This window comes from Gossypium arboreum, chromosome 3 (assembly GCF_025698485.1).
Source record: "Gossypium arboreum isolate Shixiya-1 chromosome 3, ASM2569848v2, whole genome shotgun sequence".
Classification (NCBI taxonomy): Eukaryota; Viridiplantae; Streptophyta; class Magnoliopsida; order Malvales; family Malvaceae; genus Gossypium; species Gossypium arboreum.
In genome coordinates, this window is record NC_069072.1 from 138,412,264 (window position 1) to 138,435,595 (window position 23,332).

A 23,332-nucleotide genomic window follows, 5' to 3' on the forward strand; every position below is an offset into this window, starting at 1 on the left:
CGTATGACACTATCCGGCGAATCAAAAAGTGAAGCAATCAAATTTAAAACAGTATTATTAGAAAAATCTATTTGTTTACAAATCTACTCATTGTGTTATAATATGAAATTGGTTAAAATTAAAGACTGTGTTAATATTCGACTGTTCAGACTTTTGTACTGTAAATCGTTTTCGATTTTACTTCTCGTCTTTGACTTGCTTTTCCGGGTTAACTATTATTATATTTGTTGAAGATTGGTCAGCATGCAGCATCAAGAGGATGCCTATGCACACCAAGCCATCGAGGAGCAGTAAGACCGAGTGCAGCTACTGCCATCTAGTTCCATTTTGTTCCATTTTGTTACCTTAGTTGGTGTAATGAATTCTAGTTCATTTAGAACTATGTTAGATTCATGATTGATGTAATTAGGTGGTGATTGAGGTGATGTTTGTCTTGTTTTGATCAGTCAATGACTGATATATGTAATGGCTATATGCCAATGTTTCTTCTTAATGAAAAATATTGAATTTCATTCAATTTATGCTCCATTTTTTGCTTTCATTTCTGTTCTTGTTTTCCTTTGCAAAATTTGTTTGTTTCTTCCACAAGCTACGAGCCTTGTTGCTCAAGACTCAGCTCTTATTTCTTCATTCTTCATCCGGATATATTACATTGTTGTTTAAGTTCAGACTGAAGTTCATACTTCATCTGGATAAAGTGTGCCTAAATCCCCAACAATTGGTATCTAGAGCTTTCATCTTAGAGGACCTATTGTAGTTGAATCTTAAACTGAATGGATTCATCAGGCTTTCCTCCTACAGCACCACCAGTCTTTAATGGTGAAGGGTTCCACATATGGGTTGTCAAGATGAGGGCTTACTTACAGGCCTTCGATCTGTGGGAAGTTGTGAAATCGGATGCAGAGCCAGCTCCACTCAGAGCAAATCCCACAGTGGCTCAAATCAGGCAACACGCAGATGAGTGGACCAAAAGGCATAAGGTCATGTCTTGTATTTAGAACTGTGTGTCTGATGTTTATTTTACCAGAATCATGGCCTGTGAGACTCCAAAGTAGGCCTGGGACAAGCTTAAGGAGGAGTTTCAAGGCACAGAGGGGACAAGGCAGCAGCAATTGTTGAACTTAAGAAGAGATTTTGAAAATTTGAAGATGAAGGAGGAAGAGACAGTGAAGCATTACTCAGATAGAATCATGGCTATTGTGAACAACATAAGTTTGCTAGGAGAACAGTTTAGCGAGGCAAGGATTATGAAGAAGGCGCTCTCAACATTGCCTGAAAGATATGAGGCAAAAATCTCATCCTTGGAGGATTCGAAAGATCTTGCAAGTATCACCCTAACTGAACTCATTAATTCCCTCTATGCTCAGGAGCAAAGGAGAGCCAGCAGGATAGAAGAGCACCAGGAGGGTGCTTTCCAAGCCAAGGCCAAAGCAGCCTCGAGTGTAACATCCCGAAATAAGGCCTAAACGGAACAGTGGTTGCGAAACCACAAATTCGAGGTAAAAAAATTTATTTTATTATTATTTTGAGGTCTATGATATGTTTGCATGATTGTGTGAAAATTTCGTGAAGAAATTCTATGCATAAAGTGCTTAATTTGAAATTAGGGACTAAATTGAATAAATTGCAAAACTTGTGTTCTAGAAGTATTTTGCATAAAATTGAATTAGATTACTAATTAGAGGTCCTTAAAGAGTAATTTTACCAATTTCTAAGTCTATGGACAAAAATTGGACATGGATGGAGTTTTTGGAAAGTTTAGTAGTAAGGGCATTTTGGTCATTTAGGGGTAAAATGAATTAAAATACAAAATTAAAAGCCAATTTTGCTCATCTTCAACCCCATGGCCGAATATAGCAAGGAGAAACCATGGCTAGGGTTTTTCAAGCTTCCAAGCTCGATTGTAAGCCCGTTCTTTTCTCGTTTTTAATGATTTTTACGTTTTTGGAGTCCCGGTAGATCGATTAAGCTTATGCTAGCAATAATTCAACCTAGGGTTCATATTTGGAAAAATAGCCATAGGTGAAATTTGTGTATTTTGGTGTTTTATGATAGAATATGAGGTTTTAAATTATGTTAGACAACTTGTACTACTCGGTTTTAAGCAAAAACGAGTAAAATGACTTAATCGGTAAAAATACCTAATAGTCATAAGTGCATGTTAGAGTGTGAATTTGATGCTGCCATAGAAGGAAAAAATGATCAGCATGTCACAAAACATAAGAAAATTGGCTGAAGTTTAATTTACGAGCTTTGGGGTAAAAGTGTAAATATGTGAAAGTTTAGGGGCAAAACTGTAATTTTTCCAAAATATGATTTTGGGTCAATTTGAATAATGTGAGTCCTAATTAGAATATATTTTAAATGATAGAGCAAGGAAAACTGAAATTCGGGCTAAAATGGAGAAAATACCAAGTTGTGGACGAAATGGTAAAAGTAGCTATTTTTGCATACGAGGTAAGTTTACAGTAAATAAATGCAATATTCTTTTATTTTACATTATTATTTTCAATTTCCAGCATTTATATACTTATTTTTCTTGAGAATATTTAAAGTCGAATTAAAGGCAAAGTGACAGAGAAAAAGCATTAGGAAGCCCCGTTTGAACCTTAGGAATGTTAGGATATTGGGGTTGACAGGACAGGACAGGACAGAAATGAGCCATGTAAGTCCATATCAAATATATGGCTTTGGAGACAGGAATGAGCCATGTAAGCCTATAATATATATATATATATATATATATATATATGGCATTGGAGACAGGAATAATTCATGTAAGTCCATGTTGAAGACATGGTATTGGCAGGATATTGATAGACAGGAACGACCCTAGTATCCTTAGTATTTCGAGTGGTTCAATGGGTCATTGTACACGTTAAATTACAGTGAATTATCAGCAAAAGGGAAGGTAGATTATATTTATGAATAGTGAAAGGTCAGGTAAGAAAGAAGGTAAATGAGTAAAGAAGAAGGTAGAAAATAAGAAGTAAAGAAAGTTTATGAGGCTAGGTGACATTATGTATAATTATTCATTATGTTGAATGTTGTAATTTATTTGCTTGTAAGCTTACTAAGCCTAGTGCTTACTCTCTTCATTTTCTTTTTCTTATAGTTCTTATCAAGCCACCCGGGGATCGAAGGAAACGTCAGAGACCGATCATACTATCGAAGAAATCACATTGGTATAGTTAGACATTTCGTTTTGTGTATGGCATGTATAGGAACTTGGTTTCGTTTGATATAATATGATCAATGAATGATGTGTAAATACTTGCTAGTGATTAACTAATAGAAGGGCTAATGATATACATGTTTAATAGTATGTATGAATAAGTAGTAACTATCACATGAAAACTAAGAAAAATGTGAAAGTAACTTAAAAACAGATTCAAGTATAAGAAATAACGTGATTTTGAAAAATCACAAGGAATTGTAGAGACATGGGTTGATGGTGAATAATATATGAAATTAAATCTCATTGTGTCTATGTTCATATGGATAAGCAAAACAGGTAAAGGTTTTGTATTTTATAAGATATCTGAGTTTTAGTGAAATAGGGCCAGAGCGATTTCTGGATCCCCTGTTTCAACTTTAGAAATTCACCATAAATTTTACAAAAATAATTAGGTGGTGTAATTTATATGGCTAGAATCCTTATTGAATCTAGTTTTAATAGAAAGAAACGCTATAGTCATATGATTTTTTTACAAAGAGAAAAGTGGTTCGTAGTAAGTAGAGGCCAGTGCAGTCGAATTCTAAAACAGGGGTAACTTTAACTAATAAACTGTACTAATTGGCTAAGTCAAAAATTCTAGAAAAAAATTAGTAGATATATGAGTCTAGTTTCATGAAAAATTTATGGATCTTAATTTTGAGTTTTAAAACTCGAGAAATGAATTTTTAAGTAACCATGATGCAGAAAAATAGTTTATTCCGAAAATTAAAATAAGTGGTTTAGAGTTGTTTAAAAGGTAAGATAAGTTTAGTAACACCTCGAGCTTGACTCCGGTGACGGTTTCGGGCGTGGGGGCGTTACATTTATTGGTATCAGAGTAGGTTTAGTCGGTTCTCGGAACAGTTAGTGTGAGTAAAAGTCTAGCTATACATGCCATACCTGTATTTTGATAGTGTGACGGCTCCTGACAATTTTTTAATATTTTGTTTTATTATAATGGATCCCGAGCGAGCTGGTGATGATGATGTAGAAAGTAATGTGCTTGCTCTCGCGGAAGGGGTAGCGCCATCTGAGAATAGGCCAGTAACAGTTAATCAGGGAGGAGTGACTCGAGAAGCTCTCTTCTAAGCTTTGAATGATTTGTTTGCCGAGTTCGTTAAATGCGAATCCGCAGCTTAGACCTCCACCCCCTCATGATTCTCAGGCTACCCATGTAGCTCAAGCTCCCCCAGTCATAGGTACAGTGATAAGAGAAAAGCCACCAGTTGATAGAATCAGGAAACAAGGGGCAGAAGAGTTCCGAGCAATAAAAGATGATGATGCAGAAAGAGCAGAATTTTGGTTAGAAAATACTATCAGAGTCTTTGATGAATTATCTTGTACACCCGAGGAATGTATGAAATGTGTAGTATCACTTCTTAGAGACTCAGCCTATTACTGGTGGAAGACACTTGTATCAGTTGTACCAAATGAGAGGGTCACTTGGGATTTCTGTCAGGAGGAATTTCGTAAAAAGTACATCAATCAGAGGTTTATTGACTAGAAGAGAAAGGAATTCCTGAAATTGAAACAAGGTAATATGACAGATCGATGAGATTGTGTATAAATTATCGGCAACTTAACAAGGTAACAGTAAAGAACAAGTATCCATTGCCTAGAATCGATGATCTGTTTGATCAATTGAAGGGAGCTACTGTGTTTTTTCAAGATAGATTTGAGATCCAAATACTATCAGTTGCGAGTCAAAGAGTCAGATGTCTTGAAGACTGCTTTCCGGACTAGGTATGGTCATTATGAGTTCCTTGTGATGCCATTTGGCTTGACTAATGCTCCTGCCATTTTTATGGACTTAATGAACCAGATTTTCAGACCGTACTTGGATAAGTTTGTAGTTGTGTTCATTGATGATATCTTGATTTATTCTCATGATGAGACTGAGCATGCAGAGCATTTGAGAACAGTTTTACAGATTCTGAAAGATAATCAGTTGTATGCCAAGTTCAGCAAAAGTGAGTTCTGGTTATGAGAAGTTGGTTTTCTTGGACATATTGTTTTAGGTGAAGGTATTAAGGTTGATCCGAGCAAGATTTTAGCCATTGTTGATTTGAAGCCTCCTAGAAATGTATCAGAAGTTAGAAGTTTTCTTGGTCTTGCCGGATATTATAGGCGATTTGTAGAGGGATTTTCCATGATAGCTACCCCGCTGACAAGATTGCTGCGAAAGGATGTCAAGTTTGAATGGATGAGAAGTGTCAACGAGTTTTGACAAGTTAAAAGCATTGTTGACTAAAGCTCTGTTTAATGCAACTAGAACCGGTAAGGAGTTTGTGATTTACAATGATGCGTCCATGAATGGACTTGGTTGTGTACTTATACAGGAAGGGAAGGTAATTGCTTATGCCTCTAGACAACTAAAGCCACATGAGAAGAACTATCCGACACATAATTTAGAGCTAGCTGCCATTGTTTTTGCGCTGAAGATTTGGAGACATTATTTGTACAGTGAGAAGTGCCACATATTCACTGATCACAAAAGTTTGAAATATTTGATTACTCAAAAAGATTTGAATTTAAGGCAAAGAAGATGGTTAGAGTTGATTAAAGATTATGCGTTAGTGCTCAATTATCAACCAGGTAAGGAAAATGTTGTTGCTGATGATTTGAGTAGGAAATCTTTATTTGCATTAAGAGCTTTGAACACTAGTCTAGCCTTATCAGATGATGGTTTTATCTTAGCTGAGTTGAGAGCTAAACCGATGTTTCTTGAAGAAATTTGTGAAGCTCAAAAAAATGACAGTGAGTTGTTAGCCAAAAGAGATCGGTGTAAGTCGGATATAGAGTCAGATTTTCAGATCAGTTCTGGCAGTTGTTTGATGTTCCGAGACAGGGTATGCGTACTGAAGAATGATGAGCTTATTCGAAAGATCTTACAGGAAGCACATAGTAGTTCTTTGTCTATTCATCCAGGTGTACAAAGATGTATAATGATTTGAAGAAAATGTACTGGTGGGTAGGAGTAAAAAGGGACATTTCAGAGTTTGTTTCTAGATGTTTGATCTGTCAGTAGGTAAAGGCCGAACATCAGGTACCTTCGGGTTTATTGCAGCCTGTGCTAGTCCCTGAGTGGAAATGGGATTGAGTTACTATGAATTTTGTGATAGGATTGCCGTTTACACCGAGAAAGAAAGATGCAGTATGGGTTGTGATTGTTAAGTTAACGAAGTCGGCTCATTTTATCCCAGTTCGTATGGATTATTCACTTGACAAGTTGGCTGAGTTGTATATTTCAGAGATAGTCAGACTACACGGGGTACCATTATCGATCATTTTAGACAGAGATCCAAGATTTACTTCACGATTTTGGAAGAAATTACAGAAGGCTTTAGGCACAAAGTTGAGTTTTAGTACAACTTTCCATCCTCAAACCGACGGTCAGTCAGAGAGAGTTATTCGGTACTTGAAGATATGCTTAGATCTTTGTGTCTTTGGAATTTCAAGGCAATTGGGAAAAAATATTTACCATTAGTAGAGTTTGCCTACAATAATAGTTATCAGTCGAGTTTGAAGATGGCACCTTATGAAGCTTTGTATGGACGTAAATGTCGCACACCTTTGTATTGGATGAGCTTAAGGAAAATCGATTCTGAGGTTGATCTAGTTAAGGAAATAGAAGAGAAAGTAAAAATCATCAGAGATTGCTTGAAAACAGCCTCAGACAGACAAAAGTCGTATGCAGATTTGAAGAAAAAAGAGATTGAGTATCAAGTTGGTGACAAAGTTTTTTTTTGAAAGTATCCCTGTGGAAGAAAGTTCTCAGATTTGGCAAGAAAGGCAAACTAAGTCCACGTTTTATTGGACCGTTTGAAGTGATTGAGAGAGTCGGACCATTAGCATATCGGTTAGCTTTGCCGATTGAGTTAGAGAAGATTCATAATGCATTTCATGTGTCTATGCTACGTTGTTATCGTTCAGATCCGTCACATGTGATTTCTCAGACAGAGGTTGAGATTCAACCAGACATAACTTACGGTGAAGAACCGGTAAAGATTCTAGCTCGAGAGGTAAAGCAATTAAGGAACAAAAGTATTGCACTTGTGAAAGTACTATGGAATAGACATGGGGTAGACGAGGCTACATGGGAACTCGAAGAGGCTATGCAAAAACAGTACCCAAATCTCTTCACAGGTAAGATTTTCGGGGACGAAAATCCCTAAAGGGGGGGAGAAATGTAACATCCCGAAATAAGGCCTAAACGGAACAGTGGTTGCGAAACCACAAATCTGAGGTAGAAAAAATTGTTTTATTATTATTTTGAGGTCTATGATATGTTTGCATGATTGTGTGCAAATTTCGTAAAGAAATTCTATGCATAAAGTGCTTAATTTGAAATTAGGGACTAAATTGAATAAATTGCAAAACTTGTGTTCTAGAAGTATTTTGCATAAAATTGAATTAGATTATTAATTAGAGGTCCTTAAAGAGTAATTTTACCAATTTCTAAGTCTATGGACAAAATTGGACATGGATGGAATTTTGGAAAGTTTAGTAGTAAGGGCATTTTGGTCATTTAGGGGTAAAATGAATTAAAATACAAAATTAAAAGCCAATTTTGCTCATCTTCAACCCCATGGCCGAATATAGCAAGGATAAACCATGGCTAGGGTTTTTCAAGCTTCCAAGCTCGATTGTAAGTCCGTTCTAGCCTTGTTTTTAATGATTTTTACGTTTTTGGAGTCCCGGTAGCTCGATTAAGCTTATGCTAGCAATAATTCAACCTAGGGTTCATATTTGAAAAAATACCCATAGGTGAAATTTGTGTATTTTGGTGTTTTATGATAGAATATGAGGTTTTAAATTATGTTAGACAACTTGTACTACTCGGTTTTAAGCAAAAACGAGTAAAATGACTTAATCGGTAAAAATACCTAATAGTCATAAGTGCATGTTAGAGTGTAAATTTGATGCTGCCATAGAAGGGAAAATGATCAGCATGTCATAAAACATAAGAAAATTGGCTGAAGTTTAATTTACGAGCTTTGGGGCAAAAGTATAAATATGTAAAAGTTTAGGGGCAAAACTGTAATTTTTCCAAAATATGATTTTGGGTCAATTTGAATAATGTGAGTCCTAATTAGACTATATTTTAAATGATAAAGCAAGGAAAACTGAAATTCGGGCTAAAATGGGGAAAATACCAAGTTGTGGACGAAATGGTAAAAGTAGCTATTTTTGCATACGAGGTAAGTTTACAGTAAATAAATGCAATATTCTTTTATTTTAAATTATTATTGTCAATTTCCAGCATTTATATACTTATTTTTCTTGAGAATATTTAAAGTCGAATTAAAGGCGAAGTGACAGAGAAAAAGCATTAGGAAGCCCCGTTTGAACCTTAGGAATGTTAGGATATTGGGGTTGACAGGACAGGACAGGATAGAAATGAGCCATGTAAGCCCATATCAAATATATGGCTTTGGAGATAGGAATGAGCCATGTAAGCCCATAATATATATATATATATATATATATATATATATGGCATTGGAGACAGGAATAATTCATGTAAGTCCATGTCGAAGACATGGCATTGGCAGGATATTGATAGACAGGAACGACCCTAGTATCCTTAGTATTTCGAGTGGTTCAATGGGTCATTGTACACGTTAAATTACAATGAATTATCGGCAAAAGGGAAGGTAGATTATATTTATGAATAGTGAAAGGTCAGGTAAGAAAGAAGGTAAATGAGTAAAGAAGAAGGTAGAAAATGAGAAGTAAAGAAAGTTTATGAGGCTAGGTGACATTATGTATAATTGTTCATTATGTTGAATGTTGTAATTTATTTTCTTGTAAGCTTACTAAGCCTAGTGCTTACTCTCTTCATTTTCTTTTTCTTATAGTTCTTATCAAGCCACTCGGGGATCGAAGGAAACGTCAGAGACCGATCATACTATCGAAGAAATCACATTGGTATAGTTAGACATTTTGTTTTGTGTATGGCATGTATAGGAACTTGGTTTCTTTTGATATGATATGATCAATGAATGATGTGTAAATACTTGCTAGTGATTAACTAATAGAAGGGCTGATGATATACATGTTTAATAGTATGTATGAATAAGTAGTAACTATCACATGAAAACTAAGAAAAATGTGAAAGTAACTTAAAAACAGATTCAAGTATCAGAAATAACGTGATTTTGAAAAATCACAAGGAATTGTAGAGACATGGGTTGATGGTGAATAATATATGAAATTAAAGCTCATTGTGTCTATTTTCATATGGATAAGCAAAACAGGTAAAGGTTTTGTATTTTATAAGATATCTGAGTTTTAGTGAAATAGGGCTAGAGCGATTTCTAGATCCCCTGTTTCAACTTTATAAATTCACCATAAATTTTACAAAAATAATTAGGTGGTTTACTTTATATGGATAGAATCCTTATTGAATCTAGTTTTAATAGAAAGAAACGGTATAGTCATATGATTTTTTTACAAAGAGAAAAGTGGTTCGTAGTAAGTAGAGGCCAGTGCAGTCAAATTCTAAAATAAGGGTAACTTTAACTAATAAACTGTACTAATTGGCTAAGTCAAAAATTCTAGAAAAAAATTACTAGATAGATATATGAGTCTAGTTTCATGAAAAATTTACGGATCTTAATTTTGAGTTTTGAAACTCGAGAAATGAATTTTTAAGTAACCATGATGCAGAAAAATAGTTTATTCCAAAAATTAAAATAAGTGGTTTAGAGTTGTTTAAAAGGTAAGATAAGTTTAGTAACACCTCGAGCTTGACTCCAGTGACGGTTTCGGGCGTGAGGGCGTTACATCGAGCACCTCAGCCTATAAAGGCAAGAAGAACTGGAGAAGTAGGCCTAAGCCTGATGCTGCAAGAAGAGGAGATCAACTTTGTAGATTTTGTAAAAGGCCTGGTCATCTAGAGGCCAAATGTTGGTTTAGACCAGATGCCTTGTGTCAATATTGCAAGAAAAAGGGCCATGTTTAAAAGGTCTGCAAAGAAAAAGGCAGACCTGGGCAAAACCAAGTACAACACAAGGATGTTGAAGCTCGAATGGCTGAAGACAGCAGTGACCATGAAGAACAGGTCTTTGCTGTATCATGCTTACCTGGTCAGAGCAAGGGCCCAAACAGATGGCTGTTGGACAGTGGTTGTACTAATCACATGTCACTAGATGCAACTATTTTTAAGACTTTGGACAGAAGTTGCAAAACCAAAGTAAAAGTTGGGAATGGTCAGTTTATTAAGGCTGAAGGAAAAAGGGGATGTGCTAATATGTACTTCCACAGGTGATAAAATCATAAAAAATGTGCTGCTGGCACCTGAGATTGACAGGAACCTTTTCAGCATTGCTCAACTGCTTGAAAAGGGCTACTCAGTTGTGTTTAAGGGCCAGGAGTGCCAAATTGCTGATTCAAATGGAACAAGCCTCATGACAGTCAGTATGACTGATAAATATTTTGAAGTCAACTGGTCAGGTGACTCACACTTAGCCTGTGTTGCCTCCACAGAATATTCCAAGCTTTGGCATCAAAGACTTGGTCATGCCAACTTTAGATCGATGGCTCAAATGGTCAGTAAGGAGATGGTTGAAAACTTTACCAAGTCAGTTCAAAATGAAGATGTTTGTGAAGTCTGTCAAATGGGAAAGCAAGCCAGACTCCTATTTTCTGCAAACACAACTTGGAGAGCATCAAACAAGTTGGAACTGGTGCACACTGATGTATGTGGCCTCATGAAAATTGAATCACTCAATGGCAATAGGTATTTCATTCTTTTCATTAATGATAGTACCATATATTGTTGGATTTTCTTTTTGAAGCACAAGTCTGAGGTAGCTCAAGTATTCTTGAAGTTTAAAGCTACAGCTGAAACAGAAACAGGCTGCAAATTGAAGACCATCAGGTCAGATAATGGAGCTGAGTATACCTCAGCTCAGTTCCAAGCTCTTTGCAATGATACTAGTGTCAAACATTAGCTCACCAATGTTTATACACCTCAGCAGAATGGGATGAGTGAAAGGAAAAATAGAAGTCTGATGGATATGGCTAGATGTCTCCTATTTTAAAAGAATTTGCCCAAGACTATGTGGGCTGAAGCAGTCAACACTGTTGTGTACCTTCAAAACAGGCTTCCAACTAAAGCCTTGACTCACAAAACTCCATTTGAGGCCTAGTTTAGGTTCAAGCCATCTTTGGCTCATCTAAAAGTGTTTGGTTGCCTATGCTACAGCCTTATACCAGCTGTAAAAAGGGACAAACTGTCCAAAAATTCTCAAGCTGGCATTTTAGTGGGATACAGCATGGTCAAGAAAGGCTATAGGATCCTAGATCCTTCAACAAACAAAGTCCATGTAAGCATAGATGTGATCTTTGATGAAAAAGTATGCTGGAACTGAGAAACAAATGAACCTGAGGATATTTCTGAAGAACTCATGGCAGATAAGCTTGAATCTGATCAAAATGTTCCTGATATGGTTATTGATGATGAACCAGTCAGGGGTACAATGACCCTGGCTGAGATTTATGAGAGGGCTCATGTTGCACAAGAAGAACCAAGCTACTTTGAAGATGCTGAAGCACATGAAGGTTGGAAACAAGCAATGGTTGATGAGATGACCATGATTGAAAAGAACCAAACGTGGGAATTGGTTGAAAGACCAACCAACAGGAAGGTCATTGGAGTGAAATGGGTCTATCGAGCCAAATACAATACAGATGGCAGCTTGAACAAGTTGAAGGCTAGGCTAGTTGTGAAGGGTTTTAGCCAAAAGTATGGCCTGGACTACTTGGAAACCTTTGTACCAGTAGCCACGTTAGACACCATCAGGCTATTAGTTGCCTTAGCAGCTCAGATGGAGTGGAAAATCCACCAGCTTGATGTGAAGTCTGCTTTTCTTAATAGCTTTCTTGAAGAAGAGATCTATGTTGAGTAACCTCAAGGCTTCATAGTGATAGACAAGGAAGACATGGTCTACAGGCTCAAGAAAGCCTTGTATGGCTTAAAACAGGTACCAAATGCCTGGTATAACAGAATCGATGGCTACCTGCTCAGCTTGGGATTTCAAAGAAGCATGAGTTAGCCAACACTCTATGTTAAAAAGGAACAAGCTGAAACACAGCTCATTGTGTCCCTTTATATTGATGACCTCTTAGTGACAGGAGGAGACCAGAACATACTGGCTGATTTCAAGGCCAAAATAAAAGACATGTTTGAAATGTCAGATTTGGGGCAAATGACTTACTTTCTTGGAATGGAGGTGCAACTAACTCACAGTGGAATCTTCTTGGGACAGAAGACATTTGCTGCAAAAATTCTAAGAAAATTCTTTATGGAGAATTGCAAGCCAACAAGCACACCTATGGCTGTTGGAATGAAGCCATCGAGTCAAGGAGATCATGAACAGGTCAGTGAGCCTGCCTATAGGAGTTTAGTTGGCTGCTTATTGTATTTGACAGCAACTAGACCAGATATCATGTTTGCTGTAAGTTTACTCTCAAGGTTCATGCACTGTTGTAATGAAGAGCATTTTCGAGCAGTAAAAAGGGTGCTCAGGTACATCAAAGGCACCTTGAGCTATGGATTACAATTTAGCAGAAGTGAAGATCTGAAGCTGATAGGCTACACTGACAGTGACTGGGCTGGTTTAAAGGATGACATGAAAAGCACTTCAGGTTATGCATTTACACTTGGTTCAGCAATGTTTTGCTGGAGTTTGAAGAAGCAAAATGTGGTGCCTCAATCAACAGCAGAAGCTGAATATATGGTGTTGCTGGAGCAGTTAACCAAGCCATTTGGCTAAGGAAAATCCTTGCTGATATGAACCTACATCAAAGGGAAGCAACAGAGATCTATTGTGATAACATGCTTGCTGTTGTAATTGCAAAGAATCCTGTCTTCCATGGTAGAACCAAACATTTTAGCATCAAGCTACATGTGGTAAGGGAGATAGAACAAGCTCGAGAGGTGGAGTTGATTTATTGCAATTCAGAGGAACAAGTTGCTGATATCTCCACAAAAGCCCTTAGAGTGTCAAGGTTTATCAAACTAAGAAAGCAAATGGGAGTATGCAACATGCTAACCAAGGAGGAGTGTTGAAGATTGGTCAGCATGTAGCATCAAGAGGTTGGCTATGCACACCAAGCCATCGAGGAGCAGTAAGATCGAGTGCAGTTACTGCCATCTAGTTCCATTTTGTTTTTTTTTTTTGTTACCTTAGTTGGTGTAATGAATTCTAGTTCATTTAGAACTATGTTAGATTCATGATTGATGTAATTAAGTGGTGATTGAGCTGATAAATAAGCTTTGTTTATGTGTACAAGTTATTTTTTTCTAGTTTCCATGTAACTAGTGGTATTAGGTAAGCATTAGGTGATGTTTGTCTCGTTTTGATCAGTCAATGACTGATATATGTAATGGCTATATGCCAATGTTTCTTCTTAATGAAAAATATTGAATTTCATTCAATTTATGCTCCATTTTTTGCTTTCATTTCTGTTCTTGTTTTCCTTTGCAAAATCTGTTTGTTTCTTCCACAAGCTACGAGCCTTGTTGCTCAAGACTCAGCTCTTATTTCTTCATTCTTCATCCGGATATATTACATTGTTGTTTAAGTTCAGGTTGAAGTTCATACTTCATCTGGATAAAGTGTGCCTAAATCCCCAACAATATTTTTATATGCAAAACTATTTGTTTACAAATCAAACCACGATTTTCAAAGCTTTATAACTTAGAAAACTCCGCTGCAAAATAAAGTGTTCATTTAATCTGAAAATAAATGGTTTTAACAAAAATTTTCCCTAAAACTGGAAAAAAAAACAATTTATCAAAGATAACATTGTTTTACTACAAGAATATGATTTCAACTTTTTAATAAGTTATTGTAATTCCTCAAGATTCGACCATAACGTTTAGGCCAGGTGTAGGGTGTTACATCATGTTTAGGCCAGGTGTAGGGTATTACATCATATTTGTCTATATTACATCTAGAATTGACCTCTTTCTCCGCAATGTAAACTTTTGGTTAAATTATATCATAGGTTTCTGTACTCTTTTCAAATTTGAAATTTAGTCTTTGTATGTTTATTTCTAGGAATTTAATCTATATTTTTAAATTTCAAAATTCAACTTCAATTGTTAACTCTGTTTAGATTATTTTAATTAAATACATTGCTTCTAAATGAGTATTTTTGATATTTTGAAATGTCACACAAATAAAATTAACGAAACAAAATTATTAACAATTGGACTTGAATTTCGAAATTTGAAATATTCCCTTACAACCATCCATTAACTAATATGGACTAAATTCCAAATACATGACAAATATAATAACTTATGACATATTTTAACTTAAACTTTTTTCCACGGTGTATGCCTATGTGTCATTGTAATTGCCATGTCAAATTCACAACGAGAGACTCCCTTGCAATCATCCATTGACTAATATAATGGATATGATTTTCTTCTATCATTTAATATTTCAATAAATTTCATTATTGTGTGATCCAAATTATAAAAAAGTAAATGGTACATTATTTGGTATCTCCCAAATGATTGAAATGTAGGTGAACCATGAATATTCAATGGGATATTGAACGATTCCAACGTTTATACTAGTGTTTCTGTATGTCTTATTCTTAAAGCCAATTTATTATTTATATGCCATAGTTCCATAATTTGACATATTAATATTAAGTAGACCCCATACAAGTTAATACGTATCCTATTATAAGATCAACACGTGTTTTTTTAATATAAATTCACTTGTATGGTGGTACAAACCCATGCAGATGAACTATATATCAGCAAGTTATTGAGCGGCAAAGCGTAATCGACAAGTTTTATACAAGAGGTGTACCTAACAAGCTTCATTCAAAGTCCCCATGTCACGCACATACCAGATCTCAAAAGGGTCATTTTGTAATTCTTCTTCGACCAAGTAGGAGACAAATTGTTATGGTATTCACCTCTACTTAATTATCAAATCGACCCGGTTCGTATACCAACCCACAACCCGGCTAGCAAAGTATAGCTCATTGATCTATAGTTTGCCTGCATGGCTTAGCATCACCATGCAGGAGAACTCCTGTTCAGGAAACACGTGTTGACCCTATAATAGGATATGTGTTGACCTCTATGGGTGTCTACTTAATCCTAATACATCCAATCTTTAACGATGATTCAATTATTATTTTAAAATTTTATTTAATTAAGAAATGCAATCAAACTTTATTTCAAAAAAATATAATATATGTTAAATAAATATGAATGCTTAAATGCTTTGAAATTCTATAATATATGAATTAATAAAGTATTAAAACTTATTTAAATATAAAAATATTGTAAATCGGATTATATATTATTATATTATGAAATATATGATGGAACAAGTTTTGAGAGGTATAATTTTTATTCAATTTTGTTCTATTCCTTTTCCTTGTTATTTACTCTAAATTATTCAAGTCATTAAAGATAAAAATGTATTGTTTTTCAAACAGATCAATAATTGAACTAATCAAATTATAGACTCAATCAATTCGATTTATTCATTTAATTCAAATTTAATTAAAATATTATAAAACTATAAAACATAATTTAATTAATTTTAAAAACTATTTATCAATTTGTATTGATTCACACATTATAGATAAAATAATTTTTTATCTTGTCTAATTAATACTTTTATCAATTCTCAATTTTATCGATTTAATTTTGAAAATATCGAAAAGTATCCTCTTTGATGAACATTTTATACTGATGGAATGCCATCTGCTGTAAGTTGGGTGGTTGATTGATGAGTGTTACGTGTATGTGTGAGACTAGGAAGTGTTGATTGTGTTTGTGTTTGTACAAGTGTTACTTGTATTATGAAATGTTTGCACGACTGAAAACTGAAGATATATAGAAAAAGAACAAACATATTTTATAATTTATTTTACAAAAACCATCAAACAATTCAAGAAAAATATAGCACACGGTTAAATGTGTTCATGGGTTAAATTAAGTTGAGTGTAAGTATAATATTATTATACTTCATATTTGTTTAAGTTTAGTTCAACTCGAAATATAAACTTAAAATTTTACTCAAACCCATCTATATTTGCTAAAGATTAATCCAAATCTATTTTAGACTCGTCCTATTAATTTTTAAATTTTTAAAAATATTTATACTATATTATTTTAATATTTAATATTTAATAATTAATTTACTCAATATGCATCTTTTACCAATATTTTTTATATTTATTTACTGATGATGCTGGGCGTGTGCTATGTTTTTCTTCAATTGTTTGATGGTTTTTTAAGATAAACTATAAAACATGTTTGTCTTTTTTCTGGCCATAAAAAACAAAACTTTTCAAATTTCATTCATGCAAACATTTCTTAGTTCAAGTAACACTTGTACACTGAACAAAAAAAAGAAAAAGAAAAAAGTAACACTTGTACAAACGCAAATACAAACATCATTTGTACGTAACACTCATCAATCAAAACACTCAACTTAGAAAATAGAAAAAGATGGTATAAAACAGTAACGCCATGTCATTTGTATTCTTTTTTCAATAGTCTCATGTTACATTAATATTTTTATCTTAAATTTCAGCATTTTCATCCTAAAAAAATAAAATCCAAATTAAAATTCTCAAATTTAAGATAAGAATACTGATGTAGCATAAAACTATTAGAAAGGGATAATATCTTTGTTTCATACAATTCTTTCTCCTTAGAACAGATGTCATTCCATCTGTCTAAAATGTTTACCAAAGTATTTTCAAAACCAAATCGGTAAAATAAAAAATTGATCCAAAAAGACAAAAAAAACCAGTTGATGTGTGACGTAGGTCGACCGATTAAATTAATTTTAAAAATTAGTTAAATCAATTTTATAATTCTATAATATTTTAATTAAATTTAAATTAAACAAATATAAGTCAAATTGATTAAACTTACAATTTAACTAGTTGAATCATCAATCCATTTTAAAAGCATTACATTTTTTCATTAATTACTTGAATAATTTAGAGTAGAAAAAAAACTACTAATACTAATGTTAAAAAGAAAAATATTAAAGATTATGTGATTTGAATCCCCAAAAATTGAGAAGGTGAAGGATCGAGGGTTGATCCCAGCAATATGAACCATACCATATAAATTAAATCCATATAAAATTATATTTCTTGTAATAGACTTTAATTAAAATAAGATTTTTTAACCCTTAAATGTAGTCGAAACTTTTTTTGTATTATTCAATTTCTCTAGCCGTGATTTTTCCCAAAAAAATTTTCTACGTAATAATCTCGAGGCGGTGTCGGTATCAAAAACAGAAGAATACATGAAAGAAGGTGAGATTCAACAGAGTTTGGGTAAAGCAGAAGAGAAATATGGTAGAAAAGTAGGAGAAAGCAGCAAGATGATCACTCAGGAAAAGCAAAAGCAGTTGGAAAAACGCATCATTGATCACTCGATACTCACTGTTTCCATTTTGAATTTTCTTTTCTAAAAATTGATAATGAATCGAAAATCCTACCATATCAAATGAACCGATAATTTAATTTATTTAACTATCGATCTAAAAGCATTATTTTTACACAACACGTGAAATGTAATATAGGCGTTTTAATTGAGATCTAATCCAAATCGTCACTGATCACTCTTGCGGAATACTCACTGTTTCTATTTTGATTTTTCTTTCTGCCTCCTACAAATTACCTGCCAGCAAATTAAATAATATCTCAACCTAATCTCTGATTTTTTTTTGTTGTCTACATTAATACTAGAATTTCACAAATTTGATCCGTGATTTTGTATTCTAAAATGGAGTGATGTTATTATCTAATCTTTATAGAAAAGCATATATATTTAAAGGTAAGTTTATTAATTAATAAAGGGAATCATATAATTTAAAGAAAAAAATAACAAACACTCATCGTAGATAGTGAAAGACAAGCTTAAATAACACAACAAAGACTTTAGCCTCAGTATCATGACCCGACCTGTTGACAATTGGCTTTATCACAATTCAAGCACGACATATATAGAGTGATTGCAAGCACTTAATGCGATAAAAAAATCAACGATGGATGATCCAAAGCGGCGAGTAAAAATTTAAAAAAGATTAGAGCATTTACCAAATTAGAGAGGACGACAACAAGATCATTCATAAAATCACTTGTAAAACTAAAGTTACTTGTATAAACAAGACTAAAAAAACGTGTTACAAGAACAGATAAAAATTCCTAAAACAGAAAGAAAAATATATTTTTAAGTGATAACATAGTAAAATATCATATTATAATGTCATCACATGACCTAAAATTAAAAAATTTATCAAATTCTAAAACTAAAGTAAACCAAAAAGTTAAGGACTACATTAAAAAAATATCAAATTCAAAGATTAAAAGTTAGTTTATCCCAAAGTAAAAGCAATCGCGAGTCATTGATTGATGGAGAAACCCCACGTGGAATACACTGTTTCAACTTTGAATTTTTTTCTTTCCCTGTCCTTTTCAATTTTAATTATTTACCAAATTATTATTTATTCTAAAAAAATATTTTAAAAACTAAAAAATAAATAAAAGGCATGATAATTTTTTTTAATTTCACTTGTAAAATTTAAAAAACCACTATTAAAATATTAAATAATAATTTCACTTTTTGAATGGACTACAAAAGAAAAGTATTAAAAGATTGTGTAATCTTAATCCCCAAGGGTTGTGGAAATGAAGGACCGAGGGATTCTCGCGGTATGGGCCATACCGCACAAGTTAAATCTGTATACAATTATACTTCTTCTATTTAATTTTGATTAGAACAGGGTTTTTCAACCCTTAAATATATGTAGTCGAAATTCCTTGTTTGATTTTCACCATTAGTGAATTTCTTCTTCTTTAGCCGTGGTTTTTTCCAAAAAAATTTTCTATATAAAATCAGTGTGTTCTTATTTTTCTTTTCTTATTACTTTGCAATTGTTCTGCCGCCATTATCAATGTTTATAATAACAACAAGAAGTTGAGTAAAAATTATACCTCTCAAAACTTGTTAATTTGTGTAATCCATCATATATTTCATAATATAATCCAATTTAGAATATTTTATATTTAAATAAGTTTTAATACATTATTAATTCATATATTATAAATTTCAAAGCATTTAAGCATTCATATTAATTTAACATATATTATATATATATTGAAATAAAGTTTTATTGCATTTCTAAAATTTTTAAAAAAATATGGTTCTAAATTGAATAATGGTTAATGTTTTTGGTACACATTAAAAACATGTCTTAGCAAAGAGGCATAATCACACAAATTAAAATATTAATTAATTAGTTGGGAGAGTACAAGGGGTACGCCGAGTTCACCGAAACAAAGGTCGTGAGCCCAAATGCAAAATTCGAAGTGGAGTTTGCTAAAGATGGGCTGGTGCACATAAGGAGCTGTACCACCAACAAGTACTTGAAGCGAACTCATAATCCTTCCATCACCGGAAAACCAAATGAGGAGTATTGGATTACTATAACCGCCGATAAGCCGCAAGAAGACCAATCCAAGGAGTCATGCACATTGTTCAAGCCTATCTTTGAAGACCCTGTATATGAAAATTGTCGATTTGTCCATGTTCAATCTGGATGCTATTTATACTTATGGCCATTGGCTACATCGGAACTCGGTCGTGGAGTGTTGGCAAACAAGAATCATGTTGCGGTTAATGGCGATGATATCTTCGAAGTTATTGATTGGGAGTCGTTGGTGATTCTGCCCCGGTACGTTGCTTTCAAAGGAAACAATGATATGTTCCTTCGTCTTACCCAGGTCGAGGGTCACCCATATTTAGAATTCTCGGGTGCGGATGTCGGTGCTGGATCTGTGCCAATGGAAGTTTTTTATATGAAGAATGGAGACATCCGGATCATGCCGCTTTCTTCCGATCGGTTCTGGAGGCGTAGCCCGAATTGGATTTGGGCGGATTCTAATGACACTGAAGGAACCAATAAGGACACTTTGTTTAGTGCCTTCAAAGTCGACAGCAAGACCATAGCTCTGCTCAACTTGGGCAACAATAATTTCTGCAAGCGCCTCACGACCGAGGGAAAGACGAATTGCCTTAATGCAGCCGTCCCTTCTATAACAAGAGAAGCCTTCTTAATGGTTCAAGAGCCTGTGTTGTCAAGGCAGATTTATAATCTCCGATACGATATTGAAAATGCTCGAGTCTATAACGAAATAGTCCGTGTTGTGGCGAATAATTCTGCCATTAACCGTACCACTCAAGCCAGCACACTCGATGTGAAACTTTCTTATACGGAGACCAGTACCAGTACTTGGCTAGCTTATTTTACGTTAGGCCTTGAAACCAAAGCCACCTTCCAAGTAGGGGTTCCATTAATCGGTAAAGCGGGAGTCGAAATATCTTCCAAATACGAAACAGGAATCGAGTGGGGAGAGACCAAGACGACAGTCACCATGATGGAAGTTAACCACCAAGTTCAAGTGCCACCGATGACTAAGGTGACGGTGTATCTATTGATGTCCCATGGCGTGTGTGATGTTCCCTTCGTATTCACTCAAAGAGATACTCTTTATAATGGGAACGTTGTCACAACTGATGTCATTGGTAACACTTACACTGGTGCTAATTACTACAATATCCAATATGATACCAAAGAAGAACCTCTCACCTCTTGAATTGAGAAAAACCCCACAATTCCATGGAAACTTGAAGATTTGTGTGTGGCGTACTTTATAAATTAAACTAAATAAATTGGTGTTTCCTTCATGGTAGAAGCACTATTTTTCTGTTATTTGTCTGTTTATCTTATTATTAACTATGTCATGTACTTCAATTATGAGAATAAATGAATAAATAATTTGGTATCATGCCAAAGCTTGATTCTAGTTCAGTTTAGATTTGTGTTTCAATTTTATTATATATGTATAATAATAATAAAATTCTTTTTTTATGGGGAAATAACTTCATTAGGCGAATTAAGAACATGAACTGATAAAAAGAGAGGATAAAAACTAAGTCTTAAGCCGACCGACTTACCTTCTACACTTTGATCCAAACATCTTCTATTTTCATAAGATAAGGCTACTCTCATAAACATATGAGCTGCCTTGCTTCCTGTCGCGTCCAACAAAAGAAAAAATTATGGAATTGATCAGATGCAAGAACCGAAATAAACATTGAAACCAGAGACATCGTCATCAACTCGCTTCAAAATCGCTTGGAGGTTGTCGCTCTCAATCATGATACCATCCATACAAAGAGCCTTCAACCAAGAAAGAGCTTCACAGACCGCAAAAACTTCAGCGAACTTTGGCTCCAAGCTGGATCAGTAATGACCCATAAGACCCTTAACAAAAATATCGTTAGAGTATGTTGGAATTTCGACGGTAAGGAAGAAAGAATTACAGAGAAGAAACGAAAAATTTAGTAATAAAATTGTCGGCTAAAATTTTATAAAAAAAAATATTTTATACTAATAAATGTTAAATATATTATATTAATAAATATTAAATATTCTAAAAATTCATAAAACTTGCCTGCAATTTCTTTAAATTTAGTTGCTTCGCAGCTTCAAGGTTTAGTTTTAAATAGCTTTAAATAGCAATCAGACTTAAAATAGTATATTAGAAAAATCTAATCCAGCTAATTGTCAAAGTTCAACAGCTTTCGAAGAGTGCAGCTACGCATGATTGATAAAACACGCTCGTTAAAATCTGAAATTTTGACGTTCGCATAGCATCATTTCCTTTATGTTGATTTTGTATGATTGTTCATGCATCCTTAGCAAATTCACACATAGAAATGACTTTAAGTTTATCCAAGTTAACACCACTGAAAATGTCATTTAGAGCTTGTGAATTTTCGTGAGTAGCTTTTTTTTTCTTCGATAGCGTATTTGTTTCTTTTTTAAGACGTGTGGTGCCACTAGCAATTGCCACAAAGGGTCGAGTACATCAATCTCCAATAACTTCCTAAGTTGCTTCATTAATGAATGTGATGAAAGTCCTCATACGAACCTTTCAATATGAATCATTTTTTGTACCAAGAAGTAAGGGGGATTGAGTAAACTGAACTACATTCGTATCCATGGTTGCAAATTAAACATAGGATCACTTTCAAACATCTCTTGAAATTTATTCCGGTACCAATTGAAAAAGTTTTGATTTTTTCCTTTTTTCCTTATCTCAATTCGATGTCCCAACTGATGTTTAAACAAAAGTTGAAACAAGATAGTTTAACAAACAAATTATAAAAGAGAGTAAGGCAAGGAAAGAAATCAACAAATTATATTTGTTAATACAATTCAGATTTATCAATTTTACTTTCTAGAGACTCATTTAATGAATGATTTTATTTAACAATCGTTTAAATCATCTATTTAACAATCATTTTTTGTCTCATTCACTTTTATAAATTTTTTTCCCTTTTCAGGAATGGAGAGAATTTATTAATATAAAGCCAATTACAAACAATGCCAGCTACTGCCATGCCTTTAAGAACAAAAAATATTAAATCCAAAATTAGTTGACACAATAAAACCAATAACATTCAGCAAATAAATTTTTAATCTATATATTTTTCATTTATATTTTATGATTTTCAGAAAGATTGATTCAAAATTCTAATATTTCTAAAGGCCAACCTATAATTTTATAATATATTAACTTAAGATCTTATAAATTTTAGAGCTGAAGTTCAAACTATGAATATTAAAGCAAGTCAAATAATATATAATGACCAATCTTGAGTTAATATTCGATGGCGAAGATTTGTTGCCTTGATTACAATAGTTTGGTCAATTTCGCTAAGATTTAATTGGAACAATGATTAAAGTTTTTGTTTGATACTTGATGGCACGAGTTTAAATTTTATCACTTCCTCTCAATGGCAAAGATAGAGGATGATTGGGGCCCCGACTGTGGTGGAGTTAGAAAAATTTTTTTGGTTGAAATTAAATTGTTTTTAAAGAATTAAATCAAATTTTTATCATTTTGGAGAGGCCAATGTGTAATTTTATTATTACTAATTTAAAATTTTATAAATTATAAATGGCCTAACCTTAGTTCTGCCATTGGCCTCGGTTCTTCCTAAAATGATTTTTTTTTTCATTTAGGCTCTTT

The 23,332-nt window shown here is 33.8% G+C and overlaps 2 protein-coding genes across 2 annotated transcripts; both read left to right on the forward strand.

The window, feature by feature from the left end:
- The first annotated feature begins 12,165 nt into the window (after positions 1-12,165).
- On the forward strand, positions 12,166-12,999 carry LOC108475104 (uncharacterized mitochondrial protein AtMg00810-like). The gene is made up of 2 exons (XM_017777101.1): positions 12,166-12,207; positions 12,301-12,999. Exons 1-2 carry the CDS (start codon positions 12,166-12,168, stop codon positions 12,997-12,999), a joined length of 741 nt encoding a protein of 246 aa, XP_017632590.1.
- Positions 13,000-13,016: 17 nt separating this feature from the next.
- Positions 13,017-20,887, forward strand: LOC108475105 (uncharacterized). Its single transcript, XM_053026362.1, has 2 exons — positions 13,017-13,262; positions 19,532-20,887. Exons 1-2 carry the CDS (start codon positions 13,017-13,019, stop codon positions 20,885-20,887), a joined length of 1,602 nt encoding a protein of 533 aa, XP_052882322.1.
- The last annotated feature ends 2,445 nt before the right edge of the window (positions 20,888-23,332 follow it).